Consider the following 20,800-nt stretch of genomic DNA (forward strand, 5'->3'; position numbering starts at 1 on the left):
TTTTTTTTTTTTTTTTCTTTCTACTATTGCCATCCGTCACCGCCGGAGCCAAATCGCGCCATCGGAAAGACATTAATACGGGGAGGGAGAGAGACCGGCGGGGCTCCCATTCATTTTCTCCCCCTCTCCCACTGCCTTCCCACTCCCTCCCCCCCTTCTTTTTATTCTTTTCATTTCTACCCCTTCCTTCCACCTCCTCGCTTACTTCTTCTCCTTTTCTCTCTCTTCATCTTCTTCTCCTCCCTCAATCCCACCTCTTTCTCCTTCGCTTTTCTCCCTTTTCGTATCTTTAATCACATCACATATCTCCTCTCATCACAATGGGCAGCGTCGCTAACCCCAAGACCGGAACTTTCCTGTTCACCTCCGAGTCCGTCGGAGAGGGTCACCCTGATAAGATTGCGTGCGTTCCTCGCTCTTCTTCGCTCAGAAGAATGTATTTGCCTTGCCAGACTCTCCTGCTGACAATCCAACAGCGATCAGGTCTCCGATGCCATCCTCGATGCCTGCCTTGCTGAGGACCCCCTCTCCAAGGTACGTGCCCCTCCATCTCGGGCCTTTGCGCATACTCCCCTCTGATTGGCTGCCGTTATCTACGCGGGGTCTTTTTTTTTTCTTTCGTGCATCGAACCAATCACTAACGCGCACCCCTCAGGTTGCCTGCGAGACTGCCACCAAGACTGGTATGCATTGTTTTCCCTTGTTGACGTGGCTATTGTTCTGACAAGCCCCCCCTAGGTATGGTCATGGTTTTCGGTGAAATCACCACCCAGGCCAAGCTCGACTACCAGAAGGTCATCCGTGGTGCCATCCAGGACATCGGCTACGATGACTCCGCCAAGGGTTTCGACTACAAGACCTGCAACGTCTTGGTTGCTATTGAGCAGCAGTCTCCCGATATCGCCCAGGGTCTCCACTACGAGGAGGCTCTTGAGAAGCTCGGTGCCGGTGACCAGGGTATCATGTTCGGTTATGCCACCGACGAGACCCCTGAGCTCCTCCCCCTCACCCTTCTCCTCTCCCACAGACTGAACAGCGCCATGAAGGAGGCCCGCAACGACGGCTCCATCCCCTGGCTCCGCCCCGACACCAAGACCCAGGTCACCATTGAGTACGCCCACGACAACGGTGCCGTCAAGCCCCTCCGTGTGGACACCATCGTCATCTCTGCCCAGCACAGCGAGGACGTCACCACTGAGGAGCTCCGTGCTGTCCTCAAGGAGAAGATCATCAAGAAGGTCATCCCCGCTGAGCTCCTCGATGACCGCACCGTCTACCACCTCCAGCCCTCCGGCCGCTTCGTCATCGGTGGTCCCCAGGGTGATGCCGGTCTGACCGGTCGTAAGATCATCGTCGACACCTACGGTGGCTGGGGTGCCCACGGTGGTGGTGCCTTCTCCGGCAAGGACTACTCCAAGGTCGACCGCTCCGCTGCCTACGTTGCCCGTTGGATCGCCAAGTCCCTCGTCAACGCCGGCCTTGCCCGCCGTGCCCTCGTCCAGCTCTCCTACGCCATCGGTGTCGCTGAGCCCCTCTCCATCTTCGTCGAGACCTACGGCACCTCCGAGAAGTCCTCTGACGAGCTCGTCGAGATCATCCGCAACAACTTCGATCTCCGCCCCGGTGTCATCGTCAAGGAGCTTGACCTGGCCAAGCCCATCTACTTCCAGACCGCCAAGAACGGTCACTTCACCAACCAGTCCTTCTCCTGGGAGAAGCCTAAGGCTCTCAAGTACTAAGCGTGTCAAACGCTGTACCCGAGCACCTGCTTCTCTTGTGAGTATGTTTGCGTTACGAATGTGATGATTTTGCTTTGTTTTCAACAACTCAAAGCATGAGCATAGACATGTCAAAAAAAAGCAATTGTTTCCTTTGGATTGTTTGTCCACTTTTTGCATGGTCGTCTCCACAAGAGGCGGGTTCGGCGAGGATAAATTCAACATGATACCACTTTTCATATATTGGGAGGGTTGTTACACGGCGTTTTCGGGAGCGAAAGTCTTCAACACTGCCTCCTCCAGGGTCCCGGGGGACTCGATGGGCCAGACCACGAGTGCCTTCGGAGTCGCGCGGTGCGTGGCTTCGGCATGTGGTGTTGTCCGTCGGGTCCCTCGGTCTGGACTTTCGGAAGTTTCCGATAGGAGCAATCGCATAGATGGGGAAGGAACGGATGTTCTTTCGGTCATCATGAGCTGCTAATTCAAAATTAGCAATATAGATTAATGAAGGACAGGCTATGCCTGTGTTGTGAAGATCTGATTCATTTGTAGTCACGTAGGAGTAAGCCGATTTAGCCTGTGCTGGAGTCGTAACATCACAAATGTAGTCAAATATCTCAAATCTTGTCAATGCCAGCGCTTCAAAAATAGAAGAAAAAAAGGAGAGAAAAGAACACTCCTCAAAAGAAGCAATGCGCAAATCCTGAGAGAGAATTTGAAGTTTGGGTCGATAGCCCAAATACTTCATGATTTCTTCTGGGATAGTTCGTATTTGCAATTTGGCACGAGTAGCCCACCGTATAAGTGCAAGCTGCTCGTGCCAACATGCAAAAGCCGGCACCTGACCGCCGAGCAGACCGCTTTCTTAATGGGATACCCCGCGCTCCGCCGCGCGGACGCGTGATGGCGGACGGAGCATCGCGCGTCACCGCAATCCTCGAAGAGCCCTTTTCCTCCTCTGCTCACCACAACCAAATAGACCTAGACCCTTGTTACACGCCGACTGCACTAGATTCCCCGGGTCTTGCTCTCCGGATACTATCAAACGGAAACCCACAGCATGAACTAGATCGCTCCTCTACGCCGTCCAAAACAAACGCCCATGGCCTCGCTCGTGTCCTCCGGCGCCCTCCAACCCATCCCTCTGAACCGAGTCCCTCACACCCAAACCCACCACCCGAAAAGCCACGGCGAAAGCAACAGTGTACTTCCCCCGCTTAAGAAGCGCAGAACATGCTTCGACCCAGCTCTTACGTCGGGGTCTTGCTCCTCTGGGCCACCGACTGATTGGATCTCGCGGCCGATTACGATCCGGGTATGTTTTTGTTGGAATGTCTTTCTGGTTCTATAGTTCTTGTGTTCTTGTGTTCTTCCATTACTTGTACCGCCCTTCCCCGGCAATACCTGCTTGTGATGCTCCGCTGGTAGCGTCCCTCACTTGCATTCTTGATTCATTACGACGTATAGGACACCACGTTACACTACACTATATTCTACGGTCTATGGAAAAACTAATTGAGGAGTTAAGGCACCCACCACCTCTCTCTCCCAAGAACCATTCGTTCTCGCGCCTATTGCTCTGATCCCGCGTTCTCGCATCCCACTCGCCTGGCTGGACTACGCACCGCACAGTGTCGCCTCCGCGTCGTCGTCGTCGTCCTCGCAAGTCCAGTCGGGATGTCTTTTCGTCGCACATATCCCGATCCTTGAATACTATCATGGCGGTGCTGCTGCTCCGACGAGTCGGGAGAAGATGGTGCTTGCTGCTAGGATGGCCCCCGGTGGCGGGCTGGTGGTTGTGGAGCGGGTGAAGAAGGGGATCTTTGCGTTGTTGAGGGTCGCCGAGGCGGTTGGGGAGGGGGAGTTGGTTGTTGCTGGGAAAGAAGGGGTGCGTGCTGAGATTGGTGGGGGGGTTTATGATGAGGGGATCGGTCTTGATGTGCAGGAATATGGGGAGGAAGAGGACAGTAAGGGCAAAGGTAGTGTTGGAGGGGGGGAGTGGTGGGCTGCGGCGAGGATTGAGGAGCCTGATTCTCAGGGCTTGCAGCAGGTGGGGAAGAGGGCCAAGGTGGAGGTTGCTGTTGTTTTTGCTGGGACGGTTGAGTGTGAGGTGCCGCCGCGGAAGGATGCTGCTCATGGCCAGGACTCGCAGGCTGTGACGCCTCAGATTGCCGTTCCGTTGGAGAGGAGCTCGAGTGTTCTGGGGATGGATGCTTGTGCTGGTGCTGATGCTGATGCTGATGCGGGTGTTGATGCTGCTCAGGCGCTGTCGCAGGAGGCTGCGGATGCGCTACGGTCCCCGCAGGACTTCTTGGATAACCTGCGCGAGCAGTATTTGCAGGCGCTTTATATCTCGAAGGTGAGTTTGATGTGTCTTTGGCTTGAGGTGTATATGCTGACTGGGAGTGTTAGACGTCTGTGGCGTACTTTGCTAAAGGTCCTCTTGCGCGCTGCCGGGCTGCGTTTCAATCGTCCGCGTCCGAAGGCAGTAGACCTCAGGATTTGATTGACTTTTACAGGGAAGCTATCCTTGTCGCTAAGAAGATGGATCTCAAGTATCGCAAGACCCTACCTGCTATGCTTAGTGATGTGCTACTTACTTTGACGGATGATGAAGCGGTAACCAAGAAGAAGAAACGCAAGAGCACAAAGAAGAAGCTTGGCAAGAATGGGCTCTACCCTGAAGAAACTGATCTGGTGCGCAAGTGGTGGAAGAACCGGACGCTCAGCGATCAGGGACTGTCCGCGGAAGGCCCTACGTCGAGAGAGACGGAGTCTAAGAGGATGATTGCTGATCTACGCCTGCGCGAAACGCAATTGCAAATCCTTCTCATCTTGGAAACAATGTCTCTTGAAGCGGCTGCTGCTGAGGGTGAGCAGACCAAACAGACTGACGGTGCTGAAGGTGCGCCAGAGGCACCCGCCAAGAAGGAGTCGAAGAACAAGAAGCAGCAGGATTTGAATACCATGCTCGAACTTCACCTTGACCGACTGTGCATCTGGTACGCTGTCAGCTTTGAGGAGTCTGTGGTTCCTGATGCAGGTGCGACGTACGGTCAGAACCACCTCTCCGGAAAGAAGGTCGAGAGCGACGCTGTGCGGGACTTCTGCACGGAAGTGATTATTCCTTTCTATGCATCCCGTCTGCCCGATAAGTGCAAGTCGATTACTCGGAAACTAGGCGTCTCGAGTGCTGTTTCACCTTTCACGAAGCAGACTCAGACCAAGAAGGCGCCCAAGGGAGAGCCTGGTACTCCTGTTGAACGGCAACAGGCGCAGAAGCAGTCTCGTCGTCGTACCTTCCAGCGTGTCCTTACAGATCAGATGACGTCTCAGCCTCGCCTCACCCCGTCTTTGAGCCGGTCCAACACTACGCCGGCGCAGGCCGAGGCGAGACGCAATTCCTTGGATCCATTGTTACCGATCGCTGGGGCAAGCGTGCGTGGAGGAATCCAGAAGGCCAAACGCGCTGAAAACCGCGAAGTCGACCTGAACGCCGTCACGCGTCAGCACGAGACGAAGCTCAAGAAGATGCAGATGCTGGTAGAGCATAAGAAGGAACTGGATGCGGCCATCAACGCTCTGCGCAAGCCTAACCGCGAACTCGTGGCCAAGGATATTGCTGATGATGCCGTTAAGCGGCATTCGACTGGTACTGTGCACAGCACCAGCTCCCGGAAGCCGAAGAACCCCGTGCGTAATCCCATGGGACAAGGAGTGCAAGTCGCAGCCACACCTAAGAAGGGCAGTCGCAAGAAGGATGCTGTCGTGGGGATGCCTCCTGTCCCCACGACTTTCGTGCAGTCCTCATCCATCTCTCAGCCCACGTTCTCAATGTCCTCTCCCTTCAATAGTGAGCCCCAGGTGATCCCTGGCTCGACTGTTCGGTCTGGTTCCTTGTTCTTTGGGTCATCCGGTCGTGGCGCAGGTAGCACGGTCCAGGAGACCCCAATTCGTCGTCCAGCCCAACCACTCTTGGCTGATCCCACGGCATCACCTTTGTCGAGTGGCTCCGGTGCCCTCTTCAGGGTCCCGCCCCGTCAATCGGCGGTGCCAGCAGCACCGCGCCCTGTGGACATGGCCCCCTCCACACCGGTGCAGTCTCGTCGGCACGTGGACACCTTCCTTCCGCGCGTCAAGCCATCGATGGTGATGGAGACACCCCCCAAACCGGCCCTCATACCCGCCGCTCTCCCCGCTGGGATACCAATCCCTGAAGACAACCCGGTCCCCAGCCATGTTCTTTCCGTTGAAACCCCCGTCAAAGCGCCGGCAGCCGTGTTCAGCACGCCGGTGCGGAAGCCCAGTGCTGCCAAGCTGATGGTGCCGGCCACCTCAGCCGCGGTGCCGGTTACGCCGGAGAAATCAATCTATTCGGCACTGGGGTGGGATGATGATGATCTTGCAATGTAGGCGTTTGAGCACTTTGTTCTTGAGTTAGTGATACATTGGCGGTGCTTTTACTTGTCATGCATTCAGCGGGCGTCTACTGGGCACATTCTTTTTGTTCTGGTCCCAGCGTACTAGTTTATTGATATATCCAGATAGTGAAGGTATATAGAATGGGACAAGCATCTTTAGGTTTTCATTCAAGGCTCTCCACTTGCTTAGTGAATCACAAAAGCCCTGTAGTGAATGGTTCTCATTGATCTCTTCGTGGTCAAGTCAATTGTTTTATTCATCATAGCTCCATTTTTCTGCTTGTACAGTATATTAACTTCTTCTGGTTCTTCCTCCTTCCCGTTCCCTATCTTTTCCCTGTTAATCGTCTTTCACCCGCTCTATATATTCCATTCTCATTCTCCATCTTTTCTCTTCCTTCCTTCCTTCCTTCTTCCTCTCCATCCTCCATCCTCCACACTCTCTCCCACATCATCAAACCAGCGATGAAATGTTCCAAATCCTTCTTCTGACTTCAAATGTCAACCATATCAGCTATCCAAGACCCAGCGACTTCAACCCAGGGACCAGCCTCAAGAATAACAAGCCTAGACTACTCCAAGACCCCAACAGAGAGAGAAGAAAACGAACCCATAGGCCCTGGGAAGTATTATAAGTATTTTGATCAACTTCGTTCCATACATGAAGTCATATTATCTGGGATACTAACATAATCCTAGTATGAAGTCTCCATCAGTCTAGATGCACTATGCCCAGGCCTGGGATCTAACATCTACTTACCACCAACATCACCAGTCTCTACCTCGAAGACGCGGATGCGGAGCGGCTCCGAGGTTTGACACATTTTCCAAGATGAATCCACTTATGGACTTACCCATAATCCCGGTAGAGGGTGCGTGGGATAAGGTGCCGCATAAGGCAACGCAGAGGACTATGACTCCGTGTCGCGGAAAACGGCGTTACGTACGCGAGATTCCTGAGGGCTAATTATTGATTTTAGGTATCCTCGCCCGATTTTCCATCCCCCTCCTCCCAGTTCGCCCCAAATCACTCTTATTCGTTGTTTCTACACTTTCTTCTCAGTCCGTCCAAGATTACTCATCGCCAAGATGGTACGACATAACGACTTGAGGACTAACAACGCATGGCTATATCTTGCGTGTCGGGATCTTCCTACGACAATGAGATATACCTTCACAGTACCTGATTTCTAAGCATAGCCGAGCTTGGTTGATACACAGGCTTTGGTAGCGAGGGATTGTTTCAGGGGAAACGAAATCGAGGAATCGATGTTGTCAAAACATACCATGTACACCCCCTGAGCGGGTTGGTCTTCGGGAGTGTGGTATGGAGAGTCGACCTGATCCTTGCGCTGCGTGCGATTCGTGGGCAACTCTTTTTTTGTTGTGCCTTTGCGGTCAGCACGATTGGGAGCTGTGTCCCAATTTGCGACATATGCAGGCAGTGGGATAGACAGGCACGTGGACCTCTAAATGGGCTGCAGACAACCCTACCAGACCTGCAAGCCGGTCAGGACACGCCTATTCGAGACTGTGTTTGTCTAGTTGGCCTTACTTAGCAAAGACTTGTCTTTGACCGATATGCTTAGTCAAGCAGAACTTACTATACTTTCAGGGATTTTGCGCCCAAAAAGAGACTACCTACCACGGAACAGCCCCCGGTGACCGTTCGACTATGCTTACACCAGAGTGAATCGAAGCTGATCAAGACCATGCCCTTGCTGAAGACAAGAAGGACCCGTCAAAGTGAGCTTCGGCAAAAAATGGCTCTTCCAGATGGCAAACTTCGGAATACGCCTTGAACGCAAAGCGTCTGCAGCATGGGAAGAGTGTGACGTTTGATGAGTGCGAGTGGTTGCACATCCTTACCGACTAATTAAAAGGAGAAAATCGACACCATCGCATCGATGGCCTACGGTGGGCGAAGGAAACAACCGTCAACCGCGGCACACTGAAGCATTGGGGCTTCCTACTTATGTTATGCACAGGTCCAACTTCTTCGTCCAGTCTACAGTAGCATGCGATTGAAACAAGATCAAGGACCGCACATGGGCTAAAATCATCGTCGCGAAAACCTTAAAATTCACCTCTGCCAACCGGCGCTGCGGGTTTCATCTCTGGTACAGGACCAGGCAATGTACTTGAACCTTGTCCGAACAGCAATAGACTGCAAATCTTGCCTACCTAGAAAGAAGAGCATTGCCGATGAAAGACTTAATGGGGTGGTTCAACAGCTGAAATTGAACGCAGAGGAGCATCCTAGATATCTCCATTAGCAACCGTTGGACGAGCCGTACGGGTTCAGCTGCAAGCCGGCCGCTGTCTTCAAGCAGTGATGCTACAAACAGGCCGGATAAGAGGGCGAGGAGGGCTAGCCAGAATCCCAGCCCTACAATTGAACAGAAATAGAGTACCGTGATTGGTGACTCATCTGGTACAGTTAGCTTGCAGTTAGGAAGCGGGCAAACCAGCCAGGGCTTCCTCAAAAACACCGCAAGAAGTTCAGAAGATCTGTGGTCCTGCTACTACCTCCGTCATTGAGCCCAGTGGATCGCTCGTGGGAAAGAACCCACCCAGTGTTTCCCAGTGCAGCTAGACACCGGGGGAATCTTCCATCTTTGAGCCTCCAGGGGATGAACCAAGAGCACGTCAGAGTTGGCGATGAGTACGGGCTGCAGGGAAGGTTTAACCGACATATCACCCAGGCGATGGGAATGGCACTCTCTTCCCAAAGCATCGGTCAGCAATTCAGCGACTTCAAGTGCAGCGGCAGTAAACAACCCAGAACTCCGGACTTTGCACTCCTCAGCCCAAACGAAGGATTTAATTCAGTCGTTTCAGCATTGTCCAGTCTGAAGCTCTTGATTTGGCCAATTGGTCACAGGCATGGACCTTGGGACTGATGCGCATTGACCTCGGACACTTGGAAATACGCAGTTGTTGGCTTAGGAGCCCGCCAATCCCAGTGCCAGCATCTTAATCCGTCAAATCAGAACCGTTCATGGATCCGGATCACTGCAAAGCATTGACCGCAAAGCCAACCCATGGTAGCCCAATCCTCGTGCAAGGTCTCGATCAATCGAATTTGAGTATAACGGCCTATTTTATTGAACGTTCCGGCCACCTGGGGCTCTTTTTGAGCAAGTAGTCTGGGCAATGTTCTCTTAGGAGCAAGAGAAGGTCCTGCTATTTGTCGCTGACATGAGCGATGTTCTAACCAAGAAACCAGAACAAGCTCGGCCTCAGTACTGAAACAGCACAACTAAAGGATTATTGGGGACCGAGAAAGTCTACAACTTTTGATACTGCGGAGTAGAGACGACCTGAAGCTCCAGGATACGACAGGTCTTAGACAACTTCATGCCTATTTTGAAAAATGCTTCGACGCTGCGGTCTGGTATGAGACGTTCCCATGCGCATATCCAATCTTTAATGACAAAAAATAGGACTGCTCTTGGAACGTGGTGCTAAATGACCTTATCTCGATAGTCTGATATGTATCTCATGTTGAGCAAAACACCACAAAAACCACTGAGTTGAGCATCTTCCGTTCGCGAGACCATCTGAGCTAGACCGTACCCCCTTGCTCAAGTCTGCTTGCTTGAGGTCACGTTCGAGCATCCTAACAACAACTGCTGTGCCAAAAGTCATGTCTCACAGAATGACATGGTTCCCAGCCAGACAAATCCTTGTTTCTGTCAGTTTCGAGGACAGTGAGGATGTCTCTAGCCTTGTTGACAACTTCTAGGGAAGCATGTTGAACGCGGATGATCATACTGCGACACAAACAACCTGGTCATAGTAGCCTCGACTGTCCTTATGGGACTGGAAGAGATAGCAAATCCTCCTTTCTCTCTGCATGGTCAGCTTGCGCTCCTAGCTAATCGGTAGCGAATAGGGTCGCCAGGCAAACGCACGCAAAAATGTGCTCTTGTTCCCGGTACGCGCCAGTTTATTGCTTGCGTGAGAGACACTTGCTTACCTTGGTTTAGTAGTCTGGTACCTCTGTTCGCAAAGAAAGCTGAACCTACACCTCTAATATGCTCCATTTGCTGGGAACCCCTGAGGTTACTCCCCCTCCCTGCCGCTACTATCATTGACCTAACGGCCTCATCGGCCGAGGCCTCGCCCGTCCCGCCTTCTGCCATCTACAGTATGATATCATTCGGTCTCGACTACACTGGAATCGAAGCAGCGGTCCCGGACATATTTTGCAGCCCTTGTCAGGTCGCGAGCGGTGTTGGATATTGTCGCCGGTCTTGACTTCCGTTCTTTTCACACGGTCCAGCCGCGCGCGGGTGTCACCGACGAGAATGCGCAGTACTTTTTCCCAAGAGGAAGCACCCTCTTAGTTGGCAAATCAGTGCTGCTGGCTGATGGATATATGGGCTCAGCTCTGCGAGGGCATCCTCGTGACTAGCGCTGACCAGCTTCCTCCCGGTTAGGTGTGCGGCATATGCTGCATGGACGCCTTCGAGATGTGTGTCGGTGGCGGTTGTGGACAGAAGTGCAATAACTGTATGCAGATCGATCACAAGTCCTGATCCTTGCAGAGGGTGCAATAGCCTCTGAGCAATGAAACGTTGGTGCAAAAGTTCAGATCGAGCCCTCATTTACTTACCACATTACTATGGTGTTTGTGGCCTGCTGGGCAGTTGCGCGTCAGAACCAGAAAGGGTTCAGAATCCTTCTTCGTTCACTGAACTTTTCGATTACTACCGACTGGTCTGGTCTAGAGTCTGCCTGTCAGCTTCCTTAGTCAGCGATTATGAATCCTGGGGACTCAATGAAATGAGTGAAGAAGAGTGCTGTGTCTTCTGGACTACACTTGGTCAAGGGAATCAACCCAATGACATACGTTATTCTTTCTCAAGCTTGAGATACTGACCAGCCAAGCTTAGCCCTCAGCCATGACATTAATCAGGAGCCAGTGGGGATGGGCTATGCTAAATTAGGCGCTCGAGCATTGGGACTACCCCTGATGGCTGACCAGTACAATCAGAGCAATGATGGAGGACCTGTCCTTGGATGACGCCCTGTTCGACAAACCCCCGCGCGAATCATGCAGCAGCAGCAACATGAGCAGAAAGATGGAATGCTAGACGCCCACGCCCTTGGTGCCTGTGCATTAACCTCACATCTCCGGTCGTACCCACCCTGATGCAGATAGTGAAGGCGAGGATAGCGACGACAATGACACATACGAAACTGCCGCTGAGCAAACATCCTACGAGACAGCGCTATGTAGCAGCTGTCATTGCGACTCTCCAAAGCCCACAAACATCAAGTCCAACATTACGAGAAAAGTGTCTTAAGCGTGAGGACACTCGCCGCGGTTCATCTGGAGGCTTGAGACAGATGAATGGAAACTGGCACTCTGAGAGCTACAAACTCAGCTCACATTGAAGCAGCGCATATCATACCGTCAGTCTTTGCAAGATGACACAACCCCAGGTATCAGAGTCTCTAACCCGTCATAAATCGGGCCACGATATTTTGCGCAGGGAGCCTGCTTGCAAGCGAATGTGCTGTACCTGTGCTACCTTGGTCAAGTGACGGTTGCAGAATGTTCTGGAAGAAAGGACCAACACCACTGCCTACATCTAGAATATCTACAACGATGGCAAAGTCTTTGCGTGAACATCATCAGGTCTAGTATCCGAAAGTGGGCTACATCATTGCAAATTGACATGACTTTCAAACAGAAAGTTATGATCTGATCACAGTTAAGGGGCAAAAGCGAGGCTTCTGCAAGCCATGTGTACAGCTATATACCACTTAATAGAAGCTTTTACAGCGGCTGAGCCAGCACTTCAGCAAGCTGTGGAGGAGGTTGAGATTACCGGTTTATCGTCGGCGTACTACTACACGGTATTCGATCTTTCGAAAGACAGAACTGGAGTGTTCGAGTCTAGGACGATGTCTGCTTTACTAGAATCCCCTACCAGCAACGGAAGCGTGGGTCAAAGGAGACGGGTCAGGCCACATCTGCTCTTCGGGGAGCTATACTTTGGAATGGGGAGAATGGAATTGGAAGACAAGACCTTGTGTCTGATTATTACGAAGGACAAGACATTCCAAACCGTCAACGTGACCCAACTTCTTTGCGAAGGGCTAGATGTGAAGCTTCTGCCTGGTACAATATCAGCCACCTGGGATGCTTGACCAGATCTCACACAGTCGAAACTGAACAAGAAGCAGGAGAAGAGAAGGGGTCGTCCGGGTGTCGAAAGAGTGGAACTATCGCGTCAGTTTGACTATACTCATGCGCGCTCGCGCTGTCTTGAAGGACCTAGGACTCGACCAGGAACTCTTGGGAGAGATAATGAAGAGAGTCGAGTTTTTGAAGAATCTGTCGCCCATGAAGAACAAGACGATTGCGGCCTGGGGAGGCACTTCACGAAGAACGATTCAACCTACGCATTCTGGGTTGTCATGGCACGATGACGATACCTGCAGAAGTGAGGAATGTCCGCGTGTGGGAAGAGTGGACAGAAATTGGAATGCATAAGGCAGGGGGCAAGCAACTGTTAAACCAGCAACTGAGGACGACGGTCCCGAAAAGCGATGATCTCGAGTCGAGAACCTCAGAACTGTACCCCATTGGAGATCATGGTAGAACTACAGACTGATGAAAAGAACCCGAATGGACGCATGAAGTTCTTGGTGGAAAGGCACGTGTACAACTCGCTCGTAAGTCGAGCACATACGATGCCGGTGATACCTACTGGATAGCAGTAATGGTCGACCAGGCATTATCAATGACACTTGCGAAAACACCCAACGAAATCGAGGACCTACTTGAAGGACCAGAGGCAGAACAGCAAACAGCTCACAGAGTACACAGACAAGTCCTTTCGCAATGATTCCCAAAACATTACGCTACCAGGACAGGGAGGACCTCGAAGCCTTACTGACCTTGAGGACTAGGCGGGAGCTCATTCTGGTAGCTTCTCCTGCATGGCAGGAAAAACTGCGAAAAACCAATAGCAGGGCGCAAAAATAGCGCTGTTCGATGAGCGTCCTTCTGCCATCTTCCACCTTCCACATCCAAGATGACCTGGATGTTGAAGTCATGATGCTGCACAGTTTTGAAGATACTGTCACAGTCTAGGCGGTATGGATCCGCGCAGTCACCTTCATCATGGAGACTAGGCTTGTTGTCATGCTGCTCCTATGCTCCTGCACGTCCGAAGTCAGAGACAACCGGGATGGTAACCTATTCTCAAGCCCTGAGCAGGTGCTCGAGGCATTTACTTTTTTACTCGGTGTGGGCTTTGAGAACTTCATAAAGGCCAAGAAGCAGAAGCCACGGAGAAAAAAGGCAATTGCGATTAAGAAAAAGAATGAGGTTGGAGGAAAGGACTCAGACAAGAACAGGCTAGCGAGGCTTACTGGTCTGATCGGCAAGCCATTGAACAGTCTTCTTAAGCTCGGATCTAGAAATTGCACATTGAAGAAGCCAATTTCATCTCCTGAAGGTGATATCAGCCCTCATATTGAGCTTCGAGAAAAGCAATGGAACTGCAAGCCGTGATGTCGACAACTTCCACAATGTTAGAGCTGCGACTTTAGATTGTCTCCTGAACGAACCAAACAGATATATTCGACTGAAGGGAAGCAAGATTGGCTAGTGCTGTGGACATCTATGAAAGACAAGTAAGTCAGCAGAGAAACCCTTGCTCAACATATTCTGCAATGGCACAAAGCCAGAAGTCACATGGAATTGACCGTCTTCAGGATGGAGTGCTTGATCACAAGCTCTGGAGGGGACAAAGGCTTTCCAGTCCTGTCAGCTCTTGACAACTTTGTGCAGCCCTTTGCCGCCCTTTGCGATGGCTGTTGATCCGAAATATAACACTGACCTCCCACTCATCGATGAAGGCGATTATGCAACCGGGGCCTCGGCCTTCGAGCGGCATATGCTGAAGTTATTTATGGTCCGCAGCCAGGAAGACCTCGGAGCACGATTGCGAACGATTCGCAGCTGCCTTTGACAAGAAACATGCTGAGCTCCTATGAATCTTCCTTGGATGCTGTCGTTTAGTCCAGTCAACCTCGAAGTTATTGCATATGGTCGATTCTGTTGAGCCAGTATTGTTCGGGTCTGCTTATGCCTCCAGGGTAGCACCCGCCCTTACCCCTACACCAGCGGTCCCTTCCTGTAATGTCACGAGTTAGCGCCCGTTGATTGAAGGGATTATAACCTGGCTCGTCGTGACGGAATCAATTACTGAGGTCAAATCCTGTTACCGTTCACCCCTTGCAAAACATACCATCACCTTGAGCAAGAAGCTGCACGTCTACTGGGGGATGGGTGCCTCCATATTATGACAGAGTCAGGGTCCATCTACTGACGATGCAACTCCCAGGAGAACCCTTCCTGGCTGCCATCGCATAAGTAATGGTACGCCGACATAATCAGTCGACTAGAACTCCCTCTCGCATCGAGGAAGGAATGGACATAGTCCACAAAGCCGATAGAAAGCCGATAGAAGCCCAATTCCATTGTCGCTATCACGAGGATTCTGGGCTTGTAAAGTCTAGGACCGGTACCGTTTAGAAACCACTGACGAGACAGAATGGCCACTTCCGAGCTGTGAGCCATTGGCCATGCAAGTGACCTTGACACGTCTTCTACGGCTCTCAGGCGTTCTGATAACTTGTTGGGACAGCAGTCTATGGGCAAAGTGCAGCCTAAACATGTCTCCACTGCATCTATGGGATTCCCGCGGCCAAGCCCTTCTCCCAATGGACGAGTTTCACGGACAAGGATGTCTCCTCCCAGCCCTAGAGATCGCGGTACGCGAAATCTCGGTGAGCACTTCAGCGAAGCGTCAAGTGAACAGATCCTGACTGAGCTGCCACAGCAGGATAGAGCTGTGATGCAAGCGTGCATTGATTCGTTCTGCCTCGTTTTGTAAGGAGATGGGGTCCACGCTCCAGAAATGCTTCTTGAAACTCAATCAACGGTGGAGAGATGAGCTTGCAAGAGCACTGAGCGGCTTCACCGAACAAGCCCAGGACTGGCAGTCTGGAACAATAGACTGGGAGTGCGGGGACATCGCAGTCCGCATGCAAACATCCCGACACTGAGTGATGATACGCGATCCTTTGTCTTCAGTTACTCTAGCAATATTCCTGGCTAGTCCGCAGTGAGCTGGGCGAAAACCATATGCCACTAGCCAAGGCTGGAAAGAAGGAACGTCTCGCAAAGAAGAAGAATCAGGAAGAGAAGAAGTCTGTGGTGAACGGGGTGGAGAATGACGAGAAGGCAGACATTGATATGTGCTTTGGAGCTTCTTCGCCAAGTGACAGAGGTATTTATCATTACGGGTTTGTGCTTAGAAGACCGCTCGAGCTGGTGATAAGCAAGAAAGACGACTTTCGGTCATATCAGTGCTACTTACCACGAGTATGAGACGCTCATAATGGGCCGGTTCGATGATTATGGCATTGAATTCGCAGGGAAGGTTGACTGGTCGCTGTGCTATGGCGACGGCAACGATAATGTCGAGCAACTTGTCATCACTAAGATAAGAGTCAACTTCAAAGAGGTCTTAGCCCTTCTCACTGATATGACGCCTTTTTCACAAAGAAGTGGTCTGTTATTTTCGCAATGTGTTGGGATAGCTCGCACACAGTGCGGCAACACGCCTTCAGCACCTGGTGCTCGACATGGGCCAGGGATTCTCTACCGAGCCAGACACGAATGCATCAGATATAGCTCTAAGAAAAGGATAGGTATCTTTCACACTTGTGGCAATTCCATGCCGGAGCTTGAATATTGCGTGGACCGGCAAGCAAAGGTAAAGGCGATTCGGGATGCGTTAGCCCTGGCGAAAGTTTTGCCGGGAAATGAGAAGTTTTTTTTCAAGGCTGAAACTGCCTTTGGAACTGTAAGTTCGTCTCATCATATTCTGTCCCATATGAAAACTGACGGATGATTTTAGGTCAATTGACTGCTCCGAAAATATTAAATCCACACAGGCCTCTGTAACAAGTGGTCACTGAAACTTCCATGAACGATGGTAATATCCAGTTTGAATACAGCAGTCGACAAGGTGGAATTACTCCTCTTGACTTTCTCATTATTGCTGATCGTTATCTATATCTAATTAAGGTAGAATGATATTGGGAATCTGGCATTCGAGCTCGGGGCATGAAGTTAGTAGGTTCCTTGTTATCTAGCCCTATGCGCGGGCATTATCTTGGGCTGCATGCATTCAGCTGCTCCGACGAAGCGGGTGCGACTTGGGCTCAGCATCGCTGGTCGATAATAGATACTCGAGCTTGTAGACATCTAAGGCTGTCCATTATTCGCTTAGATTCAAAGAAAGAGTGAATCTTACACCTGCAGCTCCATAAAAGAGACAATATCAAGGCAGCGAGCCGGCATCGATCCGGCGCCTAAGGCATCAGCATGTTTATGCCTGACTTTCAGGGCAGAAAGGTACCCGCATCAGGCACCAACATACGTCTGCCTGGCGGATTAGGCACTCAAGGGCTTCCCTTCTCGGCGAACCAGTGCGAACATATACCCCCCCGTTATGTATAGCTAACAAACACCAGGGTAACCATAGATAAGCGGGTTGGCCTCCGCTCCCAGCTTTGGAAGTCCTGGGTACGAGATCGCGCGCTGTCGCGGCCTCGTCTGCAAAACCACCCCGGGGGTTTTCGTAGCCTTTCCCCTCCACGCGCAGCCGCGGTGAGCTTTTTGCAATTTGACTATGATATCGTACCAACTCCATTGTAGAGATGATTCTTGATGTTTATGAGGTTCCCAGCGCCTTCTTTGTGGTCTTTTTGGATGGCTTAGTTGGCGGGCTGTGCTTGTACGCAGGGGGAGGGAACATGAGGTTATTCGCGATGGCCAGGATACCACTGGGATTTCTTGTTCTCTACACTCTGCAGTCGCGATGATGAGCTTTGCCTTGGCTCCTAGTATACTACCAAGCAAGCCAGTCTCTTGTTAGATGATCTTTTGCCCATCCTCATCTATCTAGCCATTTCGCTCTGTATTTGGTGTTGCCTCACCGACCGTCCTGGCTCATCGCCATCCCCAAGTTCGACGGCGTGACTTTCCAGTCGGTAGCCACTTCCTCCCACACATGTCAGAGTAATCCCAGGACGAGGAGACATCCATCCGAGTACGACTTTTTCTCACGACCCACATGAGGTTACAGCCATTTCAGGATATTTGAGAGTTCACACTCAATCCTTTTCCCAACACACATGGCCTAGCTCTCTGATTTCCAGTCCTTTTTATTTTACAACCACCCTTGTATGCTAACAGACCCCTCATTTTTATGTTCTACTAGAGTTTTCCTGCCAGCAGACGAACCTTCTCAGCTATACCCTCCGTAATCACCAAGCACATGTCGCATCAACAAACAGCACTCAGATCATCCCCTACCAGAAGGCTGAAGTGTTTTGCAGGCATACAAGCATCATAATGAGGAGCTCCAAGGCCTCCATAGTGAAACAATGATTTTTTTTCTTCCGTGCTCTTGAGGTTGTTCTCTCATCCTTTTAGCTTTTTTTTGTCTTTGCTTGCATTCATCCTTTCGACCAAGCTCTCACCAGTTCTTTCCTTTCAACTCCACACCAAGAGAACCTCCACACATGCATCACAAGGCTAAAGCAAAGACTCTTCTGAATCTATCTTCCGAGACCTTTTCGCAAACAAAGCCTGCAGCTGAATTCCCCCACATTGCGATCGGACGTCCTACACACGTTGATCCAAATGTTATTCCCGAGACCCAAGCGACTCAGCCCTACCGTACCTCATCGCACTTTACTTTCAGAACGCTTACAGATATACTTCATCAAACGTCCTTTGTCGAGTCGACCTTGAAATACACCTGACAATGCCCTTTGAAGCCCCGTACGCCTACTGCTAGGATCGAGTCCTGCTATAAATTCACAGCTCGAACCAACGAACTTCCACACCATCGACCTCCCACTCTGCAATTTATACACTCCTACACTACACTCACTTTCACAGCCCAAGCACAGGGCCATCCAATCACACAGCATCTTATTATTTTCGAGTGGAAGAGACAAGATGGCTCGCAGATTCGAACAAGCCATCCTGGCCGGCGAAGTGGCCGTCATCGGACCCGGGGCCGTGGGCAGCATTACCTTCGCCGCTCCAGGCCCAGACTCCAGAGAGAACAAGAAGGGCAATAAGAGTGGCAAGATCGAATTCAGAGCCATCGGAACTGCAAAGCTCCTGAGCAATACCGCCGCGGTCGTGGTCATGATCGGCAGCGAGTGCGTGGTGCTCGCAAACATTCCTGCACCCCTTGAGCCCAACGAGACAGTTGAAGCAGTGACCCGGAACTCGATGAATACATTTCTAGAAGTGTGTTACCGCACGATAAGCCCCGTGGCGCCCCGGAGTTATGTGATTGTCGATGCCATCGGCCCCAGGAACCGGGCCTGGAAGCTCCCTGATCGAGTGAGCCTTATCCGGAGAATGCTGAGTGATGCGCAACCGGGGGCTGTACCGTCAGAAGCTGGGTATGTGTATCACCGCGTCGCGCCTGATGTGCCGTTTGGACACGTATTTGTGGATGCCAGGGTTCATCCGCCGAAGCTTTATGTGAATGATGTGGAAAAGATTCGGGTCTCGGGTTTGTTGATCGCAGAGGCTAAATAATGGCATCTACTACACCTGGGTGGTTTCCTTCCCCCGGGCGCGGGAATAGGTCCCGTTACGGTATGGAGGCGAGCGAACCCCTGGCACTTGCTTCGATTGATGCCCTAGTACTATCGGTGGTATGTACGTGTGCTGGCCCTGTCTGGGGCCGAGGCTTAGTACCTTAATAATTTCCGAAGAAAAAGAATACTAATGTTGATTACTTGAATTACCTAGTGTTTGTTTCAAATCTCCTCCTTCTCTCCTACTATTCTCATATTACTCTTGAACGAATGAAATCGATTGGCCCCGTTGGGAAACATTGAGCGATGGCGACATTACGAATGTATCGCATGCATCATCAGCGACAGGCTATGACCGCTACCTACCACCAAGAACATACCTCTGACCAGAGGCTGTCACATGTAGTCTTATAAATGCCTCAGGCAGAAACACTGACTTTCCTAGGACAAACTCAGGGTTCATTCCTGCATGTTATCCCCGCCGTATGCCAACCCCCCCCCCTCGAATGTAGCATCCATGTATTCATCATCTCCCTTTTTCCAAAAGAAAACAAAAGACTTTATCGTTATTTATCAGCTTCCAGCTCAGAATCAACTTGCTGTGACTTGAACAAAGTATTATATGCCAAGGGATGTGGCGTGGAGCTAGCTAGTCTAGTCGGTGTTAATTAGTGCTTGATGTCTTAGCCGTTGCGGATGGCTCTTGGTAGTACAGTACAAGAGGAATAGATTTGGGGTGTGAGCAGCAACACCCATAGGGCTAATTGCTAGAACTTGCTATACGAGTGGACAGTAGAGGCATGTTTAATCCTGTGTAGCTAGCTACTTACTATTATTGTCGACAGCCCGCCCTAACGAGAGGAAGAAATAAGATGCTTATTTGCATGCAAGACCAGTCTTAGCGGGATGGGCTAGGCCGGGTTGGTTGCAGGGATGTTCATGTGTGTTCTACAGCTAGAAGCTGATTAGCGCCCTACCCCACAAATTCGGCAAGGGAGGCAGAATCGTAAGTTTGGGAGGGCTTCCATTTCTTCTATAGGATTTTGCGTTTGGGGTCTGTACGGGGGTATCCATGTATGGTAGTACATAGGCCGATCGATGTACTCAGTATTCTACACCCAAATCATCTTCGCTATTTCCAAGACCAACCCCAAAACCACCATCACCCTACGAACCCTCTTTAATGATGGCCTCAACATCCTCCCCAGAAACCTCCATCGACACCTCTCCTTCCACCCCTCCTCGAACCACCGCACTCATCGTCCTCTCGGGTAGGAAGCCCCACCCCACGGTACTTACCTTCTTCATCGATGCATCATGCGCAATGCGCAATAATAATCCATACTTCTGGCACTGCATCCAACTTCATCAAACCCCTCAATCATCCACTCTTCCTCCGCCAGATCATGATTCAACTCCGGCGCGAGTCAATAGAACGACTGTGTCCGCGGCTTCTGCGCCGCCCAATTTACCGCCTCAAACCACTCGCCGCGGCCTTCTGGGAATGCCAACTCCGCGGAGCACAGGCGAAGGCCGAATCTCCTCGAGAGGGGCACGAAACGTTGACATAATTGGCGGTGGTGCGCGGGAGGGCGCAGATGTGCGCGACTGTGTGGCTGGGGGTGTGAAGGAAGTGGATCTGGTATCGTGGAAGTGGTCGTGGGCTTCGAAGCGGGCGATGCAGTTTTGTTTATTGTGCGCGGGGTTGAAGTTTATTTCGTGGATGGTGCTGCGGTTGGTGAAGGGGTGTTAGTGGAGGGGAGGGGGATGGGGTTGGTTGTGTAGCCTGTCTGGTAGAAAGGTTGGTTGGAAGCCCAGGCCGACGATGAGGGCGGTGGTTGTCGGGAGTTGAAGGTGGTGAGGTCGCTGGTGTGATCGAAGTGTGGGTAGCTCTATATTACGGCGTCGATAGTGCCGCTTAGGATGTCGAGGTCGAAGAGGAGGTTTGGGAGGAGGGGATGTGTGAGATTAGGAAGGAGAAGCTAGGCACTGACC

The 20,800-nt window shown here is 51.4% G+C and overlaps 4 protein-coding genes across 4 annotated transcripts; all 4 read left to right on the top strand.

Annotated features, from left to right (window-relative positions):
• Positions 1 to 320: 320 nt before the first annotated feature.
• ASPACDRAFT_42950 (S-adenosylmethionine synthetase) lies at positions 321 to 1,739 on the top strand (the record flags this gene model as incomplete). The annotated part of the gene is made up of 4 exons (XM_020201184.1): positions 321 to 403; positions 477 to 534; positions 656 to 683; positions 739 to 1,739. The coding sequence occupies 4 exons, from the start codon at positions 321 to 323 to the stop codon at positions 1,737 to 1,739; spliced, it is 1,170 nt and encodes a 389-aa protein (XP_020056708.1).
• A 907-nt stretch (positions 1,740 to 2,646) lies between these two features.
• On the top strand, positions 2,647 to 6,291 carry ASPACDRAFT_1880721 (uncharacterized protein). Its single transcript, XM_020198212.1, has 3 exons — positions 2,647 to 3,033; positions 3,247 to 4,077; positions 4,131 to 6,291. Exons 1-3 carry the CDS (start codon positions 2,821 to 2,823, stop codon positions 6,129 to 6,131), a joined length of 3,045 nt encoding a protein of 1,014 aa, XP_020056709.1. The 5' UTR covers positions 2,647 to 2,820; the 3' UTR covers positions 6,132 to 6,291.
• An 8,551-nt stretch (positions 6,292 to 14,842) lies between these two features.
• ASPACDRAFT_60207 (uncharacterized protein) lies at positions 14,843 to 16,101 on the top strand (the record flags this gene model as incomplete). Its single annotated transcript, XM_020203540.1, has 4 exons — positions 14,843 to 14,956; positions 15,273 to 15,475; positions 15,540 to 16,038; positions 16,093 to 16,101. 4 exons carry the CDS (start codon positions 14,843 to 14,845, stop codon positions 16,099 to 16,101), a joined length of 825 nt encoding a protein of 274 aa, XP_020056710.1.
• Positions 16,102 to 18,206: 2,105 nt separating this feature from the next.
• Positions 18,207 to 18,803, top strand: ASPACDRAFT_60208 (uncharacterized protein; the record flags this gene model as incomplete). The annotated part of the gene is made up of 1 exon (XM_020203541.1): positions 18,207 to 18,803. The coding sequence occupies one exon, from the start codon at positions 18,207 to 18,209 to the stop codon at positions 18,801 to 18,803; it is 597 nt and encodes a 198-aa protein (XP_020056711.1).
• Positions 18,804 to 20,800: the final 1,997 nt, after the last annotated feature.

The sequence above is a fragment of the Aspergillus aculeatus genome (genome assembly GCF_001890905.1).
Source record: "Aspergillus aculeatus ATCC 16872 unplaced genomic scaffold ASPACscaffold_7, whole genome shotgun sequence".
In the NCBI taxonomy this organism is placed as follows: domain Eukaryota; kingdom Fungi; phylum Ascomycota; class Eurotiomycetes; order Eurotiales; family Aspergillaceae; genus Aspergillus; species Aspergillus aculeatus.